Raw genomic sequence first — 21,615 nt, forward strand, 5'->3', positions numbered from 1 at the left:
ACTCCCCGGGGTCCCGCGCGGGTCCCCTGCTCGGCTCCCCCGCCCGCCGCCGCGACCCGGCAGGCTCGCCCTCTCTGCGTCGTTCCTCTCCTCAGCTCACTTTTCCCGTATTGCTCCCCCAACAGGCAAAACTTTCTATTTCCCCAAACACAGGAGCGCGCGCGCGCGTGCACACACATACACATACACACACACACACACACACACACACACGCGCACACACACCACACACACACACACACACACACACACACACACTGACGTCTTTTGCGCATTTCCTGCATTAGAGGGAGGGAGACTCGCTCGCACACCGACGGAGGGAGAAGAGACCGAGGGGGAGAGCGGGCGGGCGGCGAGCGAGCGGCAGCCGAGAGCGGGGACGCGGGGAGCGCGGCCGGCGGGCGCCGGCGCCCGGGAGGTGGGGCCGCGCCGAGTCGCAGTCCCGGCCCCGCCGCCGCCGCGCTGCGCACCGCCCGGTGCCGGCCTGCGCCCCGAGCCCGAGCGGCGGCCACCCCGACTCCCCAGCCCGCGCGGATGTGAGATTCCGGGCTCCTGGCGCCTCCCGATCGCCGACTGCCGCGCCGCGCGGCTTCGCCCAAGAGGAGGCGGCCAGGCGGGCTGTGCGGCTTGTGGATTTTTAAAAATTTGGCTCCGAGGAGGACCATTTCCTCTCGACATGCATCCCTCCGGATAGACTGAACATCCCTCGATCCATCCCCCGCCCCGCGCGGTCAGAGGCAGGCGCTGGGTGTGCGAAGAGGATCCGGGTTGAAATCTGCGCCCCCGGTTCTTGTCCCCGCCCCGTCCCACCTCCCCCTCCCCCTCCCGGAGTCGAAATTTCCCGGGGATTATGTTTCGGAAAGGTAGGTAAGCGCCGGGCGCGGCGCCCGCGTCCCCGCAGCCCGGACCCGGAGAGCCAGCGAGGCGGCGACACAGCCCCCGCGGCTTGCAGCGAAGCCGACAGCTCGTCTCCTCTTCTGGGGGTGCTGCTGGTGGTAGGGGGGGAGAGACTTGCTCCAAACGCGAACGTCCCCCAGCTCTCCCCCCCTCCCTGTTTTCCGTTAGGAGCCCGGCGAGGAAATACATGCACTCGCCGAGAATCGCCCGCGCTAGGGCGCAACGCTACAAGGTGTAGGGAGAGTGTGGGGTGGGGTGAGAGGGGACCCAGGAGTCCCCGTGGTTCAGAGCGCCGGGGCGTCGGTTCTTCATTCCTGCCCTCGGGGCGGACGGAGTGACCCGGCCCCCACTCCCCGCCCCGACCATGGTAGTGTTCAATGGCCTTCTTAAGATCAAAATCTGCGAGGCAGTGAGCTTGAAGCCCACAGCCTGGTCGCTGCGCCATGCGGTGGGACCCCGGCCGCAGACTTTCCTTCTCGACCCCTACATCGCCCTCAACGTGGACGACTCGCGCATCGGCCAAACGGCCACCAAGCAGAAGACCAATAGCCCGGCCTGGCACGACGAGTTCGTCACCGATGTGTGCAATGGGCGCAAGATCGAGCTGGCCGTCTTCCACGATGCCCCCATCGGCTACGACGACTTCGTGGCCAACTGCACCATCCAGTTTGAGGAGCTGCTGCAGAACGGGAGCCGGCACTTCGAGGACTGGGTGAGTCGGGCGTCTCCGGGTCCAGGAGCCCAGCTGTGGGGTCCCGGGGAAGCACTCGCGGCCTTGGCGTTGGTCATGGGGCGCCGAGAATTATTGCCATCTGGGGTGTGTGTGTATGTGTCTCAGTTGCCTTGGGGAAGCATACTTCATTTCGTAGGTGGGGAGAAGTAGGTGCTGGGGCAAGGAAGAGAAGACTTGGCAAGAGGGTCAGGCCCTCTGTCCCCTCCAGACAACGGGTGCTACAGGGCGCTCGCAAGCTGGGGGAGCCCCCATCCGCTGGTGCTGAAGGTTGGCAGAGAACCCGGCGCCTTCCGCAGGCGCGTGGTGGGCTGGCTGTGTGTGATTGTGTGTGGGTGGGTTCCTCCGTCCCTGGAGAGGCACGTGGAGCCTTAGACTGAAGGCTTCTCGCACGTCCTGGCTTTGTCCTGTGTAGCCCAGTGAGGAGCTGCTTTATTTTTCCCTCCGGGAGGAAGCTAGCTTGTTTCTGTTCTGTTGCATGGTGGTTAGCTCATCTTCTGACATACAGGGAGAAAAATGTGTTCTCCTCTAGGATGTCTCCTCCAGGGTCCCAGCAACGTAAGACCAGCTTGTTTTGCCCGGTGCATTGCCCATTCATCCAGAATGAGTGTTGTAGTTTTAAAATGATTCTGCTTGTGAGAAATTGGAAGTCAGTGCTTTGAATCCCACTTAAAGTTATATTATTTCCCTGTTTTGATTTTTCAAGGTAACTGTGCAGTGTGATACTGTTTCTAAGTCTGACATTGAGTTGATTGATTACATTGTCAGAATATTAGGGACTTGGAAATAGGCCTCCCCTGTCCAGGTACTATAAGCCAAATGCATTCAACCGTGGCCCCCACAGAAGCAGGGAAACAAACCTTGCCTTTGCCGTTTTTGGAAGGAAGGTATTAAATTAGGAAATGGATTTTGGTGTTTTCCGATATGCTACATGTTTCCACCGAGAGCAGGTGTGGCTCTGGGTGCATGTTTTCAGGGTTCTTTGGTCTATACCAAAAGAAATATCTGGATCCTCATGGAGAAATATAGAGGAATCCCCTTCTAATTATCAAAAGCAGACCACTTGGTGACTTTCCTAGGGTCAGAGGTTACATACGGACCACCTTGGCGTATCACCTTACATATTTTTAAAAAGGAGATGGAGTTTTTAGAGGAAAATAGGAAAAAAGCCTCTTCTCTTTATGCTCACGCTGTGATGTAGTCTGCCCGAAACCATGGTTACGGGGCTTACAGGGAAGCTCCAACAAACCATACCAAGTACCACCCTGGGAGATTTGCGGCTTACACTTTGGGAAGCAGGCAGACCTTTGTGGAGTCCCAAAGAACACATTGCCATCCCATTCTGTGCCGTTTCAGCAATGCCCCTTCCTTCTGCCTGCCTCCCACCATCAGACTTCCCACCCACTCCCCATTTCCTTTCCACACGTGGGCTCTTTGACTCAGGAAAGTAGTGCATGTCTGAGGGGGAGCTGCAGGGATAGCTAATTTCAGGACCAGACCTTCACACTAAGAACTTGTGGTTTTGAATTTGTTGTCTTAGAACAGGAAGAGGATGGGAAAAACGTGAGTATGGCAGTGAAGCCATCCATAGGGTCTTTGCTGTCTATGCCGATGAGGAAGGTGGAGAGTGAGGCAGAGAGCAGGTGGGATGAACAGTGGGGCTGCTTTAGCCACAGAACACATCTCGTTGGAGGGAGAGGTGCCCGAGTGTCTCTGGTGATGCTTTGCCGGCGCCTACCCCAGCCCTAGGTTCATCAGGGCACCGTCCCCACATTGGAGCATTTGCCGTGAAGCATCCAGTGAGCACTAGCCTTGTCTGGTTATTATTCTCTAAGGTTCGCAAATTCATGTTGGACTTGGCCCTGGACCAGATCAGCTAGTACAGATGCAGGTTTTAGAGACAAGGACATTGAGTCTCAGAGAAGCCCAGTGGGTACCCAAGGTCACATGACAAGCACAGGGCCCACTACATCTATTGCCCATGGCTTGTTTGGGGAGAACTGAGCCCCCTGGTCCTTGCAGTGTATTCTCCCTGCAGATTCTTGTGCCGTGTCCCTGATGTTTTCATGGTACACAATAATTTAAAGTGCTTTCAAAATCGTATCTCTTTTGTCTCGTAGCAAATATGAATTAGGTACAACAGGTATTGGACAGATAAAAAAAAGCAAACAAAAAAACACCAAAACTTGAGTTACAAAAAGGTCAGAAGGAGGCATGAATTGGGCATGAGGTGGTGGGTAGCATTTAAAGAGGTATTCACAATAGGAGACATCATTCCATGGGCACAGACACTGCTGGAATAAAGGTTGAGAACACCTGTGGTCAAGGTTGGGGAACAGACAGGCATGGCCCAAACTGAGGGTGCCTGTCAGCCACGGTCAGACAGGATAAAATCTCCCCCATTTAAGACTTTTCTCTTCATACCACCTGTGCTATTATTTATTTAAAACCTTTAAACACTGATTCCCTTATTTCTCACTTTAGCCCCAGTGTCACAGGTTGGAATATTGCGGTTGCAATTTTTCTTCGTTCACATGAACATAAACACATGGCTTCTAAAATAAAAAGGAAGGAAGTTCATGTCAGGTACCTCTTCACATCGTTAGCTATACGGGGAGCCACAATTTGGATACACTGGAGTAGGAGAAAGTTTAGAAAACTGAGGTGGATTCTAGAATGTTTGAAAGCCAGGCTGAGATAATTATTCTCCAGATAATGAGAGATGCATCAGTTGTGATGACAAAGGGAGTTGTTTTAGAGAAAGCTCATTACAGAGAGATGGGAAGATCTCACTTGTACTGAAAGCAGAAACCCATTAAACACTGTTGCTGTCGCTTGTTTTCCAGGAATGAGATAATAATGCTTCTGTGACTTGAGTGTGTATTAGAATCACTAGGGGAGGGTGTTAAAAATATAGGTCTGCCTATATCTGTACCTTCAGAGCTTTTCATTTGGTAGTTTAGGACAAGTGGTGGGAATCCTCATTTGTAACAAGTGGTCCAAGAGAATTTGACCAAAGCATGCTTTGAGAAACATTGGGGGAGAATAAAATAGCAGGGGAGGGAGGGTTCCAGATAATTCTTGTATCAAGACTTTGTACACAGAAATGTCCTGAAATTTTATAGTAGACCTTTGTGATTCCTCAAGCAAGATTTATAAGCATAGTTGTGGAAACAAGAAGGATGGGGATTCCTTAGAAGCAGGGGCCCGGCGAATGCTGGATGGAGCTGCTTTGCATTGAGGACAGATGGTGGGAGCATGGTGGATGGCAGAGGGTAGAAGGAGCGAGCACGTGACAGCTGACTGCTCCTGTTTGCAGTCTGGAGTTTGCTCTGTGGTCACCTCACTTAGTGTGTACTCTGAGCTCGGCCCTTCCCTGTTCCACCACCCCTGCCTCTGAAGACATCTTTGGTTTGTGTCACTCCCTGGCTTCCTCCCCGGTGTAGAAGAGGCACTCCTAATGCAGTGATAATGACAGTCATTTTCTGAGAGGTGGTACAGCCCAGTGCTTAAGGGCAGAGCTCTGGAGGGAGGCTGCTTGGGTTCGAATCCTGCCTCTACCACCAATAGCTTTTGTGACCTTTAGTGAGATATTTAACCTGTGTTCCTGTTTCTTCCTCTGTAAAAAGTGGATGACTGTAAAAGTCTCTACTTCTAACAAAATGCATTTGTTGAAGGGATGAAAGGAGTTAATACATGGAAAGTGATAGACCGAGGCCTGCCCTCAGCAAGAGCTCATGAACGTTTAGCGACTACAGTTAGTATTATGTCCCCTAAGCCTACCATGGGATTGGTCCCAGAAAGGGTTCTTTATGGAGTTGATTATTATACAGGACCTAAATAAGCCGGTTTTTCACCTCCAAAATTTTTCTTTTCAGTTGGATAGCCTCGTCTGGCAAGGAATGGGACACTAGTGTTTCTGTTTCATATTTCCCAAATAGCTCATTAACAAGGTTTCTCAAAATTATTCCACCCTGCTGACCCTGTGAGATAGGCCGACACTCTTTCTGAAGGGGTCAGGCTCAGGAACTGTTACTTTGTGTTGACCCCAGAATCCCATGGGGAGACTGTTACAACAACAGAGGCCCAGGCCAACCCCCTGTTAGTTCAGATGCTGATGCTCTGGGCAGAGCCTGAGGACTGGCTTGGTGGTTAAACTGGCCCTGTTCTGTCTCACAGGGAGGGTGGCTTGAGTACCCCTCGATATACACTGCCTGAAGGCATCTCTCTACCTTCAGGACTTTTGTGGGGAAATCTTAGAAGATCCCTGAAAGCTATTATTATCATTTAGATAGAGTGAGGTGGGAAGGTTCTAGAAGGGGCTGTGGAAGGACTGGGCGTGGTCAAAGCCCCTTTCCACCTATGCAACGTACACCTTGAATTTGTCCAACAACAGCTTAGGTTCCAGGATTTCTCCATACTCGACTCCCTACTGACTCCTATAATACTTAACATCTCATTAAATACTGCTCCCTATGGTACATAATTGGTTATTTAACCACTGCCCTAAGGGTTAGTTCTTGCCCCAGTGCTATCATTGCAAAAAGCCACTTGGCATGGGGGCCCTGCAGTTAAAGGGTTTTCTGGGCAGTCAGACCTTGTCTGTCAGCCCTATTTCTCCTCTGTATTGTCTTTGACCAGCAGCTGAGTTAGTGAATATTTGAGACCCTCAGTTCCCTAACTCTTCAGTGGGCCCCTCTCCCTTGGATCTGTGGATTCTACCTACAGGATACATCTACCATTCTTTTTTTTTTTTTTTAATGTTTATTTATTTATTTTTGGTAGAGAGAGAGAGAGAGAGTGTGTGTGTGTGTGTGTGTGTGTGTGTGTGTGTGTGTGTGCGCGCGCGCGCGTGCGTGCTCGGGGGCTGGGGGGTGGGTGGGGGTAGAAGCAGAGAGAGAGAGAAAGGGAGACACAGAATCTGAAGCAGGCTCCAGGCTCTGAGTTGTCAGCACAGAGCCCGATGAGGGGCTCGAACCCACGAACCATGAGATCATGACCTGACCTGACACTTAACCAACTGAGCCACCCAGGTGCCCCAGGTTGCATCTGTCATTCTTGAGGCATGTGACTTAGGCTCTTTATGTCTGTTTCTTCATCTGTAAAATGGGACTATAATAGTTCTTATGAAATTTGACAACCTCTTGGGGGTTTTTATGAGAAATAAGAGAATCTATGTAAAGTTCTTAGCAAAGGGCCAGGCTACAGTACATTCTAACAATTTTATTAATAGTTGAAGAGTTATATGTGTATATTCATAGTTTTAGAATCTTAAATCAGAACATATGGTCCAGTGATATTTCTCTCTTTGATTTGTGAATGTATTTATATGAAAAGTCTCACATACTCTAAAAATAAAGTTAATTTAATTACGCTTAACAATTGCCTTTTTGAAAATATTAGAATCACTTGAAATGAGATTGTTTTGAAAAGTCTAGGAATTGTGTGGCCACTGTAGTCAAAGGTTAATTATTTATTGAAGCATCTGACCAATTGAAAATAAGGATATTTGGGAGCTGCTGTTTTGGTTTTACTGTATCAATTTCATCTAGTTTCATGGATTTACATACATTCTCAATGCTGTTGACTCCAAATTCCTAATTCCAGCCCATGTAACTATAGCTTCAGAACTCATATATGTGATTGCCTTCTGGTCATTATCATTTGATTGTGCAAGGGCATCTCAAACTCTATTATGTCAAAAACTGTATATCTGATTCCCCCCTCCCCAATCTAAGCCTCTTACAGGCTTCCCCATCTCAAGAAATGGCAACTGCATCCTTTCAGTTGCCTGGGCCAGAATCCGTGAGAAGCTGTTCTTGATGCCTGGCATTCTGATGCCCCCATATCCAGGCGCACAGCAGCATTTGTTTTCTCTGCCTTCAAAATATATCCCAAATATGGTCATCTTTGTTTACCTCTGCTGACATCACTCTGGCCCTAGACCTTATCATCTCATACCTGGATTATTTCTACAGCATCCTAACTGTTTCCCCTCTGACACAACTTCACCAGCTCATGCCGCTCAGTTCACAGACCTCTTGGTAGAAACCCACGTCCTTATAACCTACAAGGCCAACACGGTCAGCCTCCCGTTATGACCTCTCTGACCCTATATTGCTTGCTACTTTTTTCCATCATTCTTTTCCCAGCCATGTTGACCCACTCGACCCCCTTAAACATATTCACCATGTTCCTACCTCAGTCTTTGCACTGGCTGTTCCATCTTTCTGGAATGTTCCTTTCCCAGATATCCTCATGGATCAAGCCTTTACTCAAATATCACATTCTCAGTAAGGCCTTTTCTGGTAACCCTATTTAAAATTTCACCCTTCTCCTTGATGTTTTACATACTCCTTTCTTGCTTTAGTTTTACTCTTTGGGTCTTATCTCTATCTCATATGTTTTTCTTAATTGTCTGTCTCTAACACCAGAACAGAAGTTCTATAAATGCACTGGTGTTTGCTCACTGCTCTACCCTTGGTATCCCAGACAGTTCCTGGTCCCCTGTTGAATGAGTGAATGAATTTAATTAAACAAGTGTGTATTCCCTTAGCAAGTCGGGGACTTGGTAAGACAAAAGTTGTCTATGATATCAAGGAGGGTGAAATCTAGCTGGGAAGACCAGTGTGCTAAATGGTTGAAGGAATCCCTTTAAACAGTCTTTGTGTACAGTTGAAAGAAGTGAGGAGAAGACAGAAGGAAAGGATATCTCATAAAAAATCTGTGGGATCCTTGAAGCTGTTCTTATGGAAGAAAGCCATATTATTTCCACACAAGTGGAAAGTAGAGGGACAGAGGGAGGGGGGAGGGAGAGAATCTCAAGCAGGCAGCAGGCTCAGTGCAGAGCCTGGTGTGGGGCTCCGTCCCATGATCATGAGATCATGGCCTGAGCCAAAATCAAGAGTCGGAGGCTCACCTGACTGAGCCACCCAGGGACCCCTTTGAGAGGAGTTATAAACACTCTGGGTGTCAGGGCCTGTGCAAGGTGCTGTGGGAAGGGGAGAAGAAAAAGGCCCACTTGTCCTCCCTTTGCCAAGTTTAAAATCAAGTTTAAATTCTCCTAAGGGCCTTAGATACAAAACCTTTTGTAATTGACAACAACAAGAAATGAAATTTTAAATTCCAGTGCCTGAACTCCAGTGCCGGAACTCATTGAAGCATATGCAGACAAAGCTTCCAGGATTTCACTTAGACTAAAAGAACTCCAGAGCAGGCCTGCAGTATTTTACATAAATAAAAGCTACACTTGGCAAAACATTATATTTCTCTCCAAGTTCCTCCGGGTATATATGGGCTGGTTAAGTAATTACAATCTATTATAATGCTAATCAGCAGGGCTGCACCTGTTTGAAATCCAGTTCTCTGGCAGAAACCATGTGAAGTGGCCAAAAGTCTGTACTGTGCTGGGATTGCAGAGGGGACAGGAACGTACTGTTGTCACTGCAGCTCACTGGCCACTAAACAGAATGGAGACTCCAGAGGGAATATGATTGAGCCCCATGATATCATGCCTGGGAGGAAGGGGGAAAGCACAATCTGTTAACGAATCCAAGCACAGAAATGAGAACCTCTCCTGCCCTACCTCTCCCGGTCCCCTCTACTTCACCTTGAAGTTTCAGAGAGGTAGTTTTTTAAGCCAGTGAAAAAGTCACCTTTATTTGCCAGCAAGGCATAAACTCGTTGAGCTAATGACTCCAAGGGGTAGATCAGATTAAAGATACAATCAGGTTCAAGAAGGGTTTAGGAAAATCATGGTGGGCAGATCAGTAATTAATTATTGAGGAAAAACATAGACTTTGATTTTGCTTATGTCCTTCTTGAGTAGATTTTTTTTTCAGACTGTACTATCTCTTGATGCCAGTAGTCTTACCCTAGCCAAATACAAGCATCTTGTGAGTAGAAGTGTCTTCCTCCCAGTGGTTCACCAAGCAGAGTATGAGCCACTCAGGGAGTACAGGTAGCCAGTCACTCATCCGGCAGCACTCTTTCATCAGACTAACTTAGATTCTGCTCTTCTTAGAAGTTCACCATCCATGGGGTGCCTGGGTGGCTCAGTCGGTTAAGCGTCCGACTTCGGCTCAGGTCATGATCTCGCGATTCACGAGTTCGAGCCCCGCGTCGGGCTCTGTGCTGACAGCTCAGAGCCTGGAGCCTGTTTCAGATTCTGTGTCTCCGTCTCTCTCTGACCCTCCCCCATTCATGCTGTCTCTCTGTCTCAAAAATAAATAAACATTAAAAAAAAAAAAGAAGGGGCGCCTGGGTGGCGCTGTCGGTTAGGCGTCCGACTTCAGCCAGGTCACGATCTCGCGGTCCGGGAGTTCGAGCCCCGCGTCAGGCTCTGGGCTGATGGCTCGGAGCCTGGAGCCTGTTTCTGATTCTGTGTCTCCCTCTCTCTCTGCCCCTCCCCTGTTCATGCTCTGTCTCTCTCTGTCCCAAAAATAAATAAAAAGCGTTGAAAAAAAAAAAATTAAAAAAAAAAAAAGAAACTTTAGAAGTTCACCATCCAGTACAGTGCTGGAAAGAAAGATGGCGGAACCCACAAAAGATTCTAACCAGTGGACAAAGTGGTATGTTCATTCATTGCTCCAGCCATCGTTTCATCCATTTAGCAAATATTTCGTGAATACTTTATATGCCAGGTGCCATGCCAGGAGCTATTCTCATGGAGCATGTAGTCTGGTAGGAGACACAATATTAATCTATGAGTAACACAGATCTTTTGATGAATAAAATTATAATTAAGAAGGAGAGCCCATCCCAGGGTTTTCTGAGCCTGGGGACACCCTAGGCTTCACCTCCTCAGGGCTGGGTTCACTAATACTTCCCCCCAACTCCCTGAGAAATTTATTGACTAGGAGTCAGGTGATTTCTATTAATCAATGGGGTTTGACCTTAGATTCCACACCTGTGAAGGCAGGCGTTAGTATAGATCTAGATACCCTTGGGTAAGGCCTCTGTTAACAGTGATCCGTACTTGGCTCTCTGCATTTTGGGCCTTGACTTTGCTCAGCCTAGCAGTTGATGATATTTTATCTTTATTGTTCTCCATGAAGCTAAGTCTTATATCTCTGAAAAACTGCCAGCCTCTGCTTTTTTTCCCTCCTTATCTTTATTACTGTGATCAAAATCACAAAGTCATTTTTGATAGCTTGCTTCTTTACGTACTGTTCAAGGCCCACAAAAATATATTTATTTTTTAAATGGAGCCCTCCGTCTATATGACTGAGCCACTCCAAAGATATTCCAAAAGCAAACAAGCAAGCAGAATTTCTGGAATGCAGGGCTTATGACTCCATCTCCCTACCTTTTGGAATGGATGATTAAACCATTTTGGGCGGCTGAGAGAATCATCAGTCAGCCACCGAGGATGGGCGTGTAATCGACCAGTGTTTGCCAGGGTATCTTTCAAAGAGTAGGAGCCTTCTAATAATTTCAGATTGCTCTGATCAAAGAGGTTGGGGAATTTTGCAGAGTCAAATGCGCATTAGTATATTTAAGGCGCCAAGATGGCCTGTAGGAAAGGGACTTGTATCCCTCTGTGTGTAGCTATGTATATCTCAAACTTATCCATCATAGAATGCCCTTATTTGTGAAAAAACTATTAGCATCATAGAACTAGTGTTTTGTGGACATACTTTGCAAAACATTATAATTAGATAAAAGAAGAAATGGACCTTCCTCAAGTGGGCCCTTTGGGGATTTGGGATTAACACCCTTTCATGAAACAGTGAAGTTGAAGACCCTGTGGGACATCACAGGAGAGGAGATTAATGTGGGTTCTACTAGTTGGCAAAGGCTTCTTCATAAGATTTTGAGCCAGGCCTTGTCAAAAATGGAATCTGGGTAGGGAAGGGAGCCCCTCTAAATGGGAGGAAGAGCATACAAAATGTTGGGCAAGCAGTTTTTTAGCATTTTGGGTGATGAGGGCAGTTAGGAAACCAGTGAGGTCAAAGGAGGGATGCAATCCAAAAATAATTGCTTCATTAACAAAGCACACACAAAAACCAAAATGATAAGCTATCCAAAGAAAGGGAACAGTGGACAGAATGGATATTCATGCATTCATCTGTTTATACAGCTAGCCGGCCAGCCATTCAACAAATAAATAATAAACACTTTTTACGTTCTAGGGATTTTGCTCAGAGCAAGGTGTTGAACAGCATCACTATGATGATATGTTGAACTCTTGATTATCAAGGGAATCTATCCTAAGGGTTAACCCCAATCTCACACTATATTTCCAGCTGATTTTCTTTGTTTATTTCTTAATAGGCCCAATAGAGATGAAGAAGAGCTTTGTAGGATGGCATCCTTCATGTCATTGAGTGGTGACTTAATCTAAATTCATGGATCTTGAACAGTCACGTGGGCTTTGGAGTCAGTCCTGGGTCGGATTCTAGTTTTCTCAATTGTGGCTGCATGATACTAGGAAAATTATTTAACCTATCTACCAGTCCCCTCATCTGTAAAATGGGAATCATAGCTACCTTGTAGAGCTATTATAATGACAGGTGAAACATGAAAAAGTGCCCAGCTTCCAGCAAGTTCTCAATAAATGGTAATTAATTATTGGTAATTGTCTGCATTTAATACTTTTTATTTGATACAGGTGAAACTGTGCTTTTGTCTGAAGATTTCATTCAGTAATGGCCAAATGAGGAGTTTTGTTCCATTCCCTACTTCCCTCCCTCTCTGAAATAAGCTGGCAACAGGAATTCAGCATTTGCCAGATTCCAGGTGTGCAGAACTAGAACCTGGTGCTTCTTAGGCAGCCCCTGGGGTGGGAGGTTCAGGGAACATGGGTTACCTGTCTTGGGGCTGGCTTTGGTCCTGACCTACCTGATGCATTGCACCCTCTGGAATTTTTTTAAAAATTATAAATATGTTTATTTTTAAGACAGAGAGACAGAGTGTGAGTGGGGGAGGGGCAGAGAGAGAGGGAGACACAGAATCCGAAGCAGGCAGGGTTCGAACTCACGAACTGTGAGATCACGACCTGAGCCGAAGTCAGATGCTTAACCAACAGAACCACCCAGGCACCCCTGGAATTTTTAAAAAGTAGATTCAGGGCTGCATTTTAACCTGAACATCACCTGCATTAACTCATGAGCCTAATGGGGTGACTGAGGTTTGAGGATTTCTTACCGTCTGTTTGCTGTGGCCCAGGTGTACATCCCATTTCTCTGGGCCAAAGCACCTGACTGCGTTTTCCTACCGTGTGTCTCTTCAGTAAGCCCAGCCTCTAACAGAATGCACACGGGTTGCCGTGTTCTGGCCTGAATGTCAGTAGTGCACAAAGGTACCGCACTGAGAGACCAGGACTTTGCTTTTGACCAGGACATCAGAATTGCTAAGGTAAACATGAGTTGAAGGGTAGCCAGCCTTTTGAAAAGATTATGGGAGGCTTGTAAGGAATCATAATTCCTTCGTTAATTTTCTGTTAGGACCCTTGGTTTTTAAGCTCAGATTTCATTTTAGATAATTGATACTGAAGTAATGAGACTAAAGGTAGCAGAGAGCTCATATGACCATGAAGGATCAGTTCTTGCAAACTGTCTTTTCTTCTTGCCTTCAACCACATGAATCCTTTTCTTCCTTTAAAACCTTCTTTGGAATTCACCCAAGAGTAGGGATCTGGGTCTTCTGTTTTATAGCTTTGTGACTTTGTGAAAATTCACTTGACCTCCTCAAACTTTTGTTTCCTTGTTTATGAAAAGGGTTAGCAATAGTCACCCTTCTTGGGTTGTAGGGCTGTGGGCAGGATTGAATGAGGGACAGGTAGGTGAAGGTTCTTGGGCCTGTCAGCATTAACTCTAAGTCCTATTGATGAGCAGTGGTATGCTTTTGTAGACCTTCATATATTGAAATTGATTTGAAAAGTTTGTTTTTGGCACCCAGTCTCCTTTATCTGTATCCTTTGCTCTTCCAGGAATCTGTCCTATTTCTGTTAGGTGCCCAGAGCCCAGAGTTGCGAGATGAAATGAAATACATGATGCCCAGTTCGATTTGAACTTCAGATAAACAACAAATACTTTTCTGCTATAAGTATGTCCTAAACATTGCATGGGACATACACTACCAAAGTATCTCTTGTGCAGAATTCAGGTTTAACTGGGCATCCTGCCTTTTTATTTGCTAAAGCTGGACCTGTGTCCCCCGACCCCAGTAACAAAACATGCCCAGGAAAAGGATATGTTCATCATCTCTTTGTCCCACTGAAGGCAGAAGAGGGAGATTTGCAGTCACTTTAAAATGGAAGGCTTAGCCCCTTGTTAACACAATTCCAGCATTAGCCAGAAGTAGGGAACATGTTTTTCTGATGAATGACCCCTTTCAAGAACCCCTGGAATCATGGAGGCAGCCTCCTGCCTGAAAGTTTGAAGTTCAGTCCACACCACTGGCCTGTTCTGTGCCTCAGGACCCCACAGCTTCTCACTTTCCTGGTACTGAGTATGAGAGCTCTATTCACAGAAAGTGCAAGTCACTGGCCATGACCACCTAGCTTTTTTAAAAATATTTTTTTCATTTTAGAAAAGAATAGCTCACTTAAGTTTTAGGTGCCTGAGTACGAATTCATGATGATAGCTTTAGGGCTCGTTTTCATATCTTTATTAGCCTTGTTCTCCGGAATCCAGGGGATTTATACAAGAGTTGTGCAATGGCACTAAATACCCTTTTGGGGTGCTCAGAACCAGTTGTCCCCCCACCCCCACTCCTAGTTACTTATAGAATAGAATCTAGCTTCATCGCTCCAGCAGACATTCAGGGTCCTATGTGGCTTGTGTCCATCCCCTCCCCCATTTTCTGCTAAGTGGATCCCGCATCCTGCATGCTGGGAGCCTCCTGCACGGTGGCTTGTTTTTCTCATCCTGTCCAGTATTTCTTGGTACTCTGATCTCCGCATGTCCATATTCCTGGAATACTCTAACCACCTCTCCTAGTCTCCCTCCTCCTTGGGCCTCCTTCCTAGAACTCTCCGGGCTATAGCTCTTTTGGCCCTTGGAATCCTGGTAGCTTTTATTGTTTGCACTCTCTACTTAAAATTATTGATGTCTAGTGTTCATGTTGGGGTATTCTCTATCTGTTCTCTTACAGAGGTAGGAAAGATCCCAGAGAGTAAACACTTGGGCCAGTTTGTGCTAACACTTGACATATTGCCTTGTACGTGATAGATGTTCGATTGTTTAAGTAAATTTTAACATTAAATTATAATAGTATTTAACTAAACAGTAGGTGTTCTATAAACATTTGTTCTGGAGTGTTCTCCTTCCTTCCATGACAGAGAGTGTGGTAATATTTAAAAATCATACACACACACACACACACGCACGCACACACATATCTGTATGTTATTTTTAAAAAGGAAAAGGCAAGGGAGGGTGCTGACATAATAGGGAGAATTTTTATCTTTTACCTTCATTTCAACATTATTTAAAAAAAACCAATAAACTTTGCTTTTCTTTAAAAGTTTATTTTTGAGAGAGAGAGAGAGAGAGAGAGAGAGAGCAAGAGAGCGAGCACAAGCAGCAGAGGGGGAGAGAGAGAGACAAAGAATCCGAAGCAGGCTCCAGGCTCTGAACTGTCAGTGCAGAGCCTGACACTGGGCTCAAACCCACGAACTGGGAGATTATGACCTGAGATGAAGTTGAATACTTAACCAACTGAGCCAACCAGGCGCCCCTAAACTTTGCTTTTTTTGGAGCAGTTTTGGGTTTACCAAAAATTTAGCAGAAAGTACAGGCAGTTCCCATATACCGCCTCATTTGCGCATATAGTTTCCCCTGTTATTACAGGTGACCCTTGCACAATGAGGGGGTTAGGGACACTGATGCTGTGCAGTTGAAAATCTGAGTATAACCTGACTCCCCCAAAACTTAACTGCTAATAGCCTGTGGTTGACCAGATGCTTTACCAGTAACTTAAGCAATAGATTAACACATTATTTGCTATGTTGAATATATAGATACAATATACTGTATTCTTACAAAGAAAACTAGAGAAAAGAAAATGTTATTAAGAAAATCATAGGGAGGAGAAAATACATTTATAGTACTGTACTGTATTTATTGAAAAAACCTGCCTATTAGTGGACCTGCACGGTTGAAACCCAGGTTGTTAAAGGGTCAACTGTATGTGTATATATTTGACTTGTAAGAAAAGGTGAAAAAGATAGAGTACAGTGACTGCATTTTGAAGCAGGTGGCATCATGGCTAAATGCAAAGGCTTTGCACTAGAGGGACAGGTCCCAATCCCTGAACCAGCCCTGCGTTCCTTTTTTTTTTTTAGTTTAATTTTGAGAGACAGAGAGCGCGTGAGGTGGAAGGCAGTGGGAGGAGAGAGAGAGGGAGACACAGAATCTGAAGCAGGCTCCAGACTCTGAGTTGTCAGCATGGAGCCCAATACAGGGCTTGAACCCATGAGCCGCAATATCATGACCTGAGCCGGAGTCGGTCGCACAGGCGCCCCTGTGCATCCTTCTGACAAGTTGTCTAACCTCTCTGAGACTTCATTTCATCATCTATAAAACAAGATCAGTAATATCTCTCTAATCGTGTTATTTGGAATAAACAATATAATGTGTAGTAAATGCTTAGAAAAGCGCTTATCACATGATAAGCGCACACAAAATGTTAGCTGTTGTCACTATTATTATTATTATTATTATTATTATTATTTAAGTAGGTCTTAATGCCCAGCATGGAGCCCAACGCGAGGCTTGACCATGACCCTGAGATCAAGGCCTGAGCTAAGATCAAGGGTCGAATGTCTCATTGACTGAGCCACCCAGGAGCCCTATTATTATTATTATTATTACTATCATCATTATCATTATATTGTAAAAAATAAATTGTAGATTATGTGGTCTAGGATTTATGTTGTGAGAGTGCCTGGTTAGATTCTGTGTGTTGCAGGGTCTCTAGGGATTACGGATTGCTTTCCATCTCTATCCATGACTTGGATAGAGGGGTTGTTCTAATTAGAATGAGTTGCGTAGGAAATCACTATGGCTTGCTAAGTTTGTATTTGCTGCCTGCTTTCAAGCATTTGTGGGCCAGTATACATTCACAAAAGGCTGCATTCACAATGTGTTTGTTTATTCTTTATTAATTCGGCTCCACAGGAATGAGCGGTGTGACCTCAGGGAAGAAATGTAACTTCTCTGAACGTAGTTCCCGCAACTGTAAAATGCAAATAGTCATATTGGCTCTGCCTACCTTGTTGGGTTGGATACTCATTTTACATACTTCAGCAAAATGAAACGTGACACACACACAAGTCATAGTGATGAACCACTTTCAGATTTGGGGAGGGGGATAGCATTTTCATCCGAAGTTTGTGGATGAGAAAATTGAGGACAGTGGTGTCTCCTGGTAGGGACTAGAATAGAGCTTAGCTCTTATCTCCTCAAGTGCCTGATAACACTGAACAGCATTTGGGTTTCTCAGCCTGGCCCTTTTCACATTGCCGGGGCTCAAGATTTAAAATTGATCTGCGAGCTTTGTTTCTAGGAAACTGGAGTCTTAGGAGCCCATCCCATGTGCAAGAGAACACGTCTCTTTCTCTTTGCTTCCTTACTCCTCCCTGGCTCTTTAAAATTTTTTTTCTTTATCACTGCTTATCATATGACTGTGCACAGACAACCGTGAAGCCAACTATTTTAAGGGGGAAAGGGAGGAAGACAGATAAGACAGTGATTCAGAAACAAGCAGGAAAGTGGAGTCATGTGGTTGTCCCCTTTGTGGGTGGGATGCATAGCAGTTCTGTAGACTCAGAAAACCTCCTGAGTCCCTGGAGAGTAACTGAGGCCCATCAGGCATGTGTTTGAAAGCCCTTTCCAGTGCTCTGAGAAGATTCAGACCCAGACGGAGCACCTTTCACATGTGGATGCTTTCACCAGGGGTGTGCTGTTTACTGCTCTCCCTCCTGGAGGTTTGAGCCCTGCCCTGTGCATGAGGCAGTGCTAGGAGGAATAGGGGCTCCTAAGGAGACGTCTCCTACCTACACTCAGGAATATAAAAAGGAGAAATGCATGCTTGAAAAGACTGATCACATCAGTTTTAGAAAGGAAAGTAGATCCTGTCCTAACCTATTGGTGGAATGATAGTGACGCCCACACACAGTAAGGCTGCCTGCCGTGTGCCTTCTCTAATGGGATTTGGATATTAGGCACGTGAGCATCATTTGACACTTTCCAAATTTAAATCAGTGAAGAACTTCTAGAATTTTCATCGGCTTCTTGTGAAGGATCCATTTTTTTCATTTTGCGGGGGAGAAAAGAGGATCAGGGCATATCTTGAGTAGTTTTTCAAACTATACGTCAGGACCCATCATTTGAGGTCATGAAATCCATTAGGTGGGTCTCAAATAGCAATTTTAAATATGGAAGCAGTGTAGAACAATATCAAAATTATCAGAAGGCATTGCATACAGTAAGGGTAGATGTTGCTTTATAAAGCTTCTGTTTCAGTTTTACTTATATGAGTATTATTTATATGATCTTAATACTTACTGTGGGTCCCAATAAAAAAAATTTGGGGGGCACCTGGGTGGCTCAGTCAATTAAGCGTCTGACTTCGGCTCAGGTCATGATCTCTCGGTTTGTGAGTTCGAGCCCCGCGTCAGGCTCTGTGCTGACAGCTCAGGGCCTAGACCCTGCTTCAGATTCTGTCTCTCTCTCTCTCTCTCTCTCTCTCTCTCTCTCTGCTCCTCCCCTGCTCTCGCTCTGTCTCTGTCTCCGTCTCTCTCTCAAGAATAAATAAATAAGCTTAAAAAAATAAAACTAAAAAAATTTTTGAGAAATAATGGCCTAGAACACCAATTTTCATTTAACAGAACTTTACTTAGTACTAATAAGATGTGGAAAACAAAGAAGACAGGGTTCTCTGCTCTCAGTAAGCTTTGAATGTGCTCAGCCAGACAGTTCCATAAAAGCAGATGTGTTAGGATTATCCAGGGGAGGATCCACAAGGGTTTTGTGCAGGAGGTGGCTTCTGAAGAATGGGTAGGCTAGACTGGTTCTGAAAAACCTGCCCAACGACTCCTCCGTGAGCAAGTCCCGTAACAATGTAGGATGCAGATATGACCTGATGAACTGAAATACTTTATGTTCTCCAGGAGCACGCCCACCCCCCCCCCCCCCCCCGCCATCTCCTGAAATCCCTGTAGATGGCATGCAGAATCACATAGTGGTGCCTCACGGATACATGTTCTCCCTCTTAGTTTGACATCTCAGAAAAGTAAGACCCAGGGAAGTTAAATGATGGATCGACAGCTGGGGCAGATGAATAAGCACCTACATTTCTTGGTTGTTAGGAAGAGCTATTTACTTATTCTATATTTACTATTTCACTATTTTAGCTATTACTGTTTACTGTTTACATGCCTGGATATATAATCTCCCAAACACAATGAGTCCAAGAGGCCCAGGGCATGGTCCAGAAGGTATTGATATCAATGCCATGATACATTCAATACCATTATGTATTCTTTTTTTCATTTTTATTTTTTTTAGAGAGAGAGCGAGCACGAGTCAGGGAGAGGGGCCAAGGGGGAGAGAATCCTAAGCAGGCTGCACACTCAGCGCAGAGCCCCATGCGGGGCTTGATCCCATGACCGTGGAATCATGATCTGAGCTGAAATCAGGAGTCGGACACTCAACCAAACTGAGCCACCCAGGTGTCCCTACTTTTATGTATTTATACACTTAAGCTCTATTCAAAAGGCATTCAAATGAATCAAAATTCCTTCCCACCTTCATCTTTGCTTCCCCTTTCTTTACTTTCTCTCTCTTTTCCTCTTAGGGATCATCAAATCATCCCTAAGTGGTGGAAAGGCCTATGGAACATATTCCCTCCAATTGAAAGAATGTGAAAACTGATATCTAGTAACAGATATTCATTAAATCGTCATGTACAGATGGAAAACTATAAGAGCTCAGAACTTCAGTGATTTGATCAAAATAAAAAATGCAGTAGAGACAGAAATTAGGAGCAAACAGGTTTCCCGATTCCTGGTAAGGTGCTTATGTAGCTAGCTGGATCCAAACCATTATCCACCTGCTACACTCCCATCATCCACCTCTATCTGCCCATCCAGGTTATCGGTCACAAGTTAAAGCCGATACCGTGTGTCTGGAACTTTTAATAAGGAGGCTGATGGATATATTTATGCTTCCAGTTTGTTCTCCAGCTGTTGACTGAAGTTGGAACAGTTTATCAGCTCACCCTTTGGGCTGACAAAAGTGGAGACTTGTCTCTTTTGTTGAGATAACCCTTCACCTGTCTCTTAGAGGTTGGTCTTTACCTGTCAAAAGGATAGTAAGAACTGTGATGAGGGATGATTACTTTTTTTTTTTTTTTAAGATTCTCCTTTTTGTTCCTCCCACTTCCAGAATTCTCTACAGTGTTCAGATGCATTTACTTTGTAATTCAGCCTACTGCAATGGCCAGATCCTTCCTCTTAAGTTGGAGCAGGGTTTTCTAAAATGTCGTCTGCAGAATAAAAGAAGTAAATCAATAAATGCCATAATCAAGTAGATTTGTGACACGATAGATTAAATAAAGCTAAACATTTTATTGCATGCCTTCTCAGAGCCTTTAATATGCTAATTCCCATTAATCTCCAGGATGACAGTTTAGTGAATAGTGTTCTCCAGCTCATTTGATCATGCAACACTGTTTTGGGGAGAAAAGCTGAGGTTGAACAAATATTTTTATACGAAAATAGGGGTGCAAATGGGTCCCTCATTCGCAAGATTGTCTAAATGATATTGTAGTAGTTTTTGTTCTGTCTTTAGTCAACGACATTTATAAAGCAGTAGCAAAGCTAATGTTATGGTTTCTGAGATTGTTCATATAGAATTACATGGACTGAGACAGAACCCCATGGTTCCTCCTCTTTCCTGCCTCAAATCAGGCTGAATATCATCCAAGTTCAAGTGAACTCTCCCTCCTTCTCAGAAATCATCTGTTACTTGGTTGTTGCTACCAATCAACTCAATTGTGAAGGCATATTTTAATATCCCATTCCCTTGTGTTTATTAGAAAAGATGGTGAAAAGCTATTTGCACAGATCTGAGTGTGATCAGATCTTTGGAGCTGACTTGCAACAAAAAATGTGAAGGAGGGCAGGAGGCAAAGATGGACTTCAGGTTTTCTTTCCCTTGAGACCCCCTCTTAGCCTGGGGCAAAGTCAGTGTTCCTGGATTCCTCTTGCTGATAAACTCATTTACACTGAGGTGTAGACACATAATAACGAGTTATACGGGCTGGCATTTTAGAAGAGTGCTGTAGAGGATGACATTTAGGTGACAGCTCTGCCTCGGGAATTTTTGGATGGCAGTGACAGGTGAAGATAAGTTTTCTGGTCAAGAGAAATCTTTCAAAGCCAAGCACTCACTTTTACCCAGGCTGTTACTGAGACCATGCTCTATGTCAAGGGCTAGGCTCATCATGGAAGCCTTCAACAGTGGGTCAGGCCCCAACTCACCTATGCTGAATGGACATATTTCTAGCATACCTCCCATTCAAAACACTTGTCCTTCCCCTCTGTGAGGGATTAGTGCTTTTCCACTTGAAAGGAAAAGCAGGCCATAAATTCCTAAGGAATTTTATGGGACTGTCCAAAGCACAGATTGGAAGCCAAGGAAAAATAAAACTCCAGCTTGTTTATGGAAAGCTGAATGGAAAAGAGAGATTGCTTCCTGAAAAGAGGGAGCCACTGCCTGAAGAAGTGGAGGTGGGGGTGGGAGGGGAGACTTCAGTGAGTCTACAAAAACTCCTCTTCTGGTGCCTTTGGCAAGTTTATGGGTATTCTGGGCCTCATGATGATGAACCAGAAGACTCACTTGGCTTCACTTGAGCAGGTGGTTGGACGGCTTGGGATGGCAAAAGGGATTACTTTGGTAGCAAGGTTTTTGGGTTTGGATTATGCCTGTTATAGACAGATCCAGTATCTTAATTGACATCTGCCCCAACAAGGCAGA

The 21,615-nt window shown here is 45.4% G+C and overlaps 1 protein-coding gene across 1 annotated transcript in view; it reads left to right on the forward strand.

Moving 5' to 3' along the window:
- The first annotated feature begins 537 nt into the window (after nucleotides 1–537).
- PRKCE (protein kinase C epsilon) overlaps nucleotides 538–21,615 on the forward strand; it is a 497,798-nt gene continuing 476,720 nt past the window's right edge. Inside the window, exon 1 of the mRNA XM_030310527.1 lies at nucleotides 538–1,609. Coding sequence (XP_030166387.1) covers nucleotides 1,262–1,609 — 348 coding nt within the window. The 5' untranslated portion in view covers nucleotides 538–1,261. The remainder of the gene's footprint in view (nucleotides 1,610–21,615) is intronic.

Source organism: Lynx canadensis, chromosome A3 (assembly GCF_007474595.2).
Source record: "Lynx canadensis isolate LIC74 chromosome A3, mLynCan4.pri.v2, whole genome shotgun sequence".
Lineage (NCBI taxonomy): Eukaryota > Metazoa > Chordata > Mammalia > Carnivora > Felidae > Lynx > Lynx canadensis.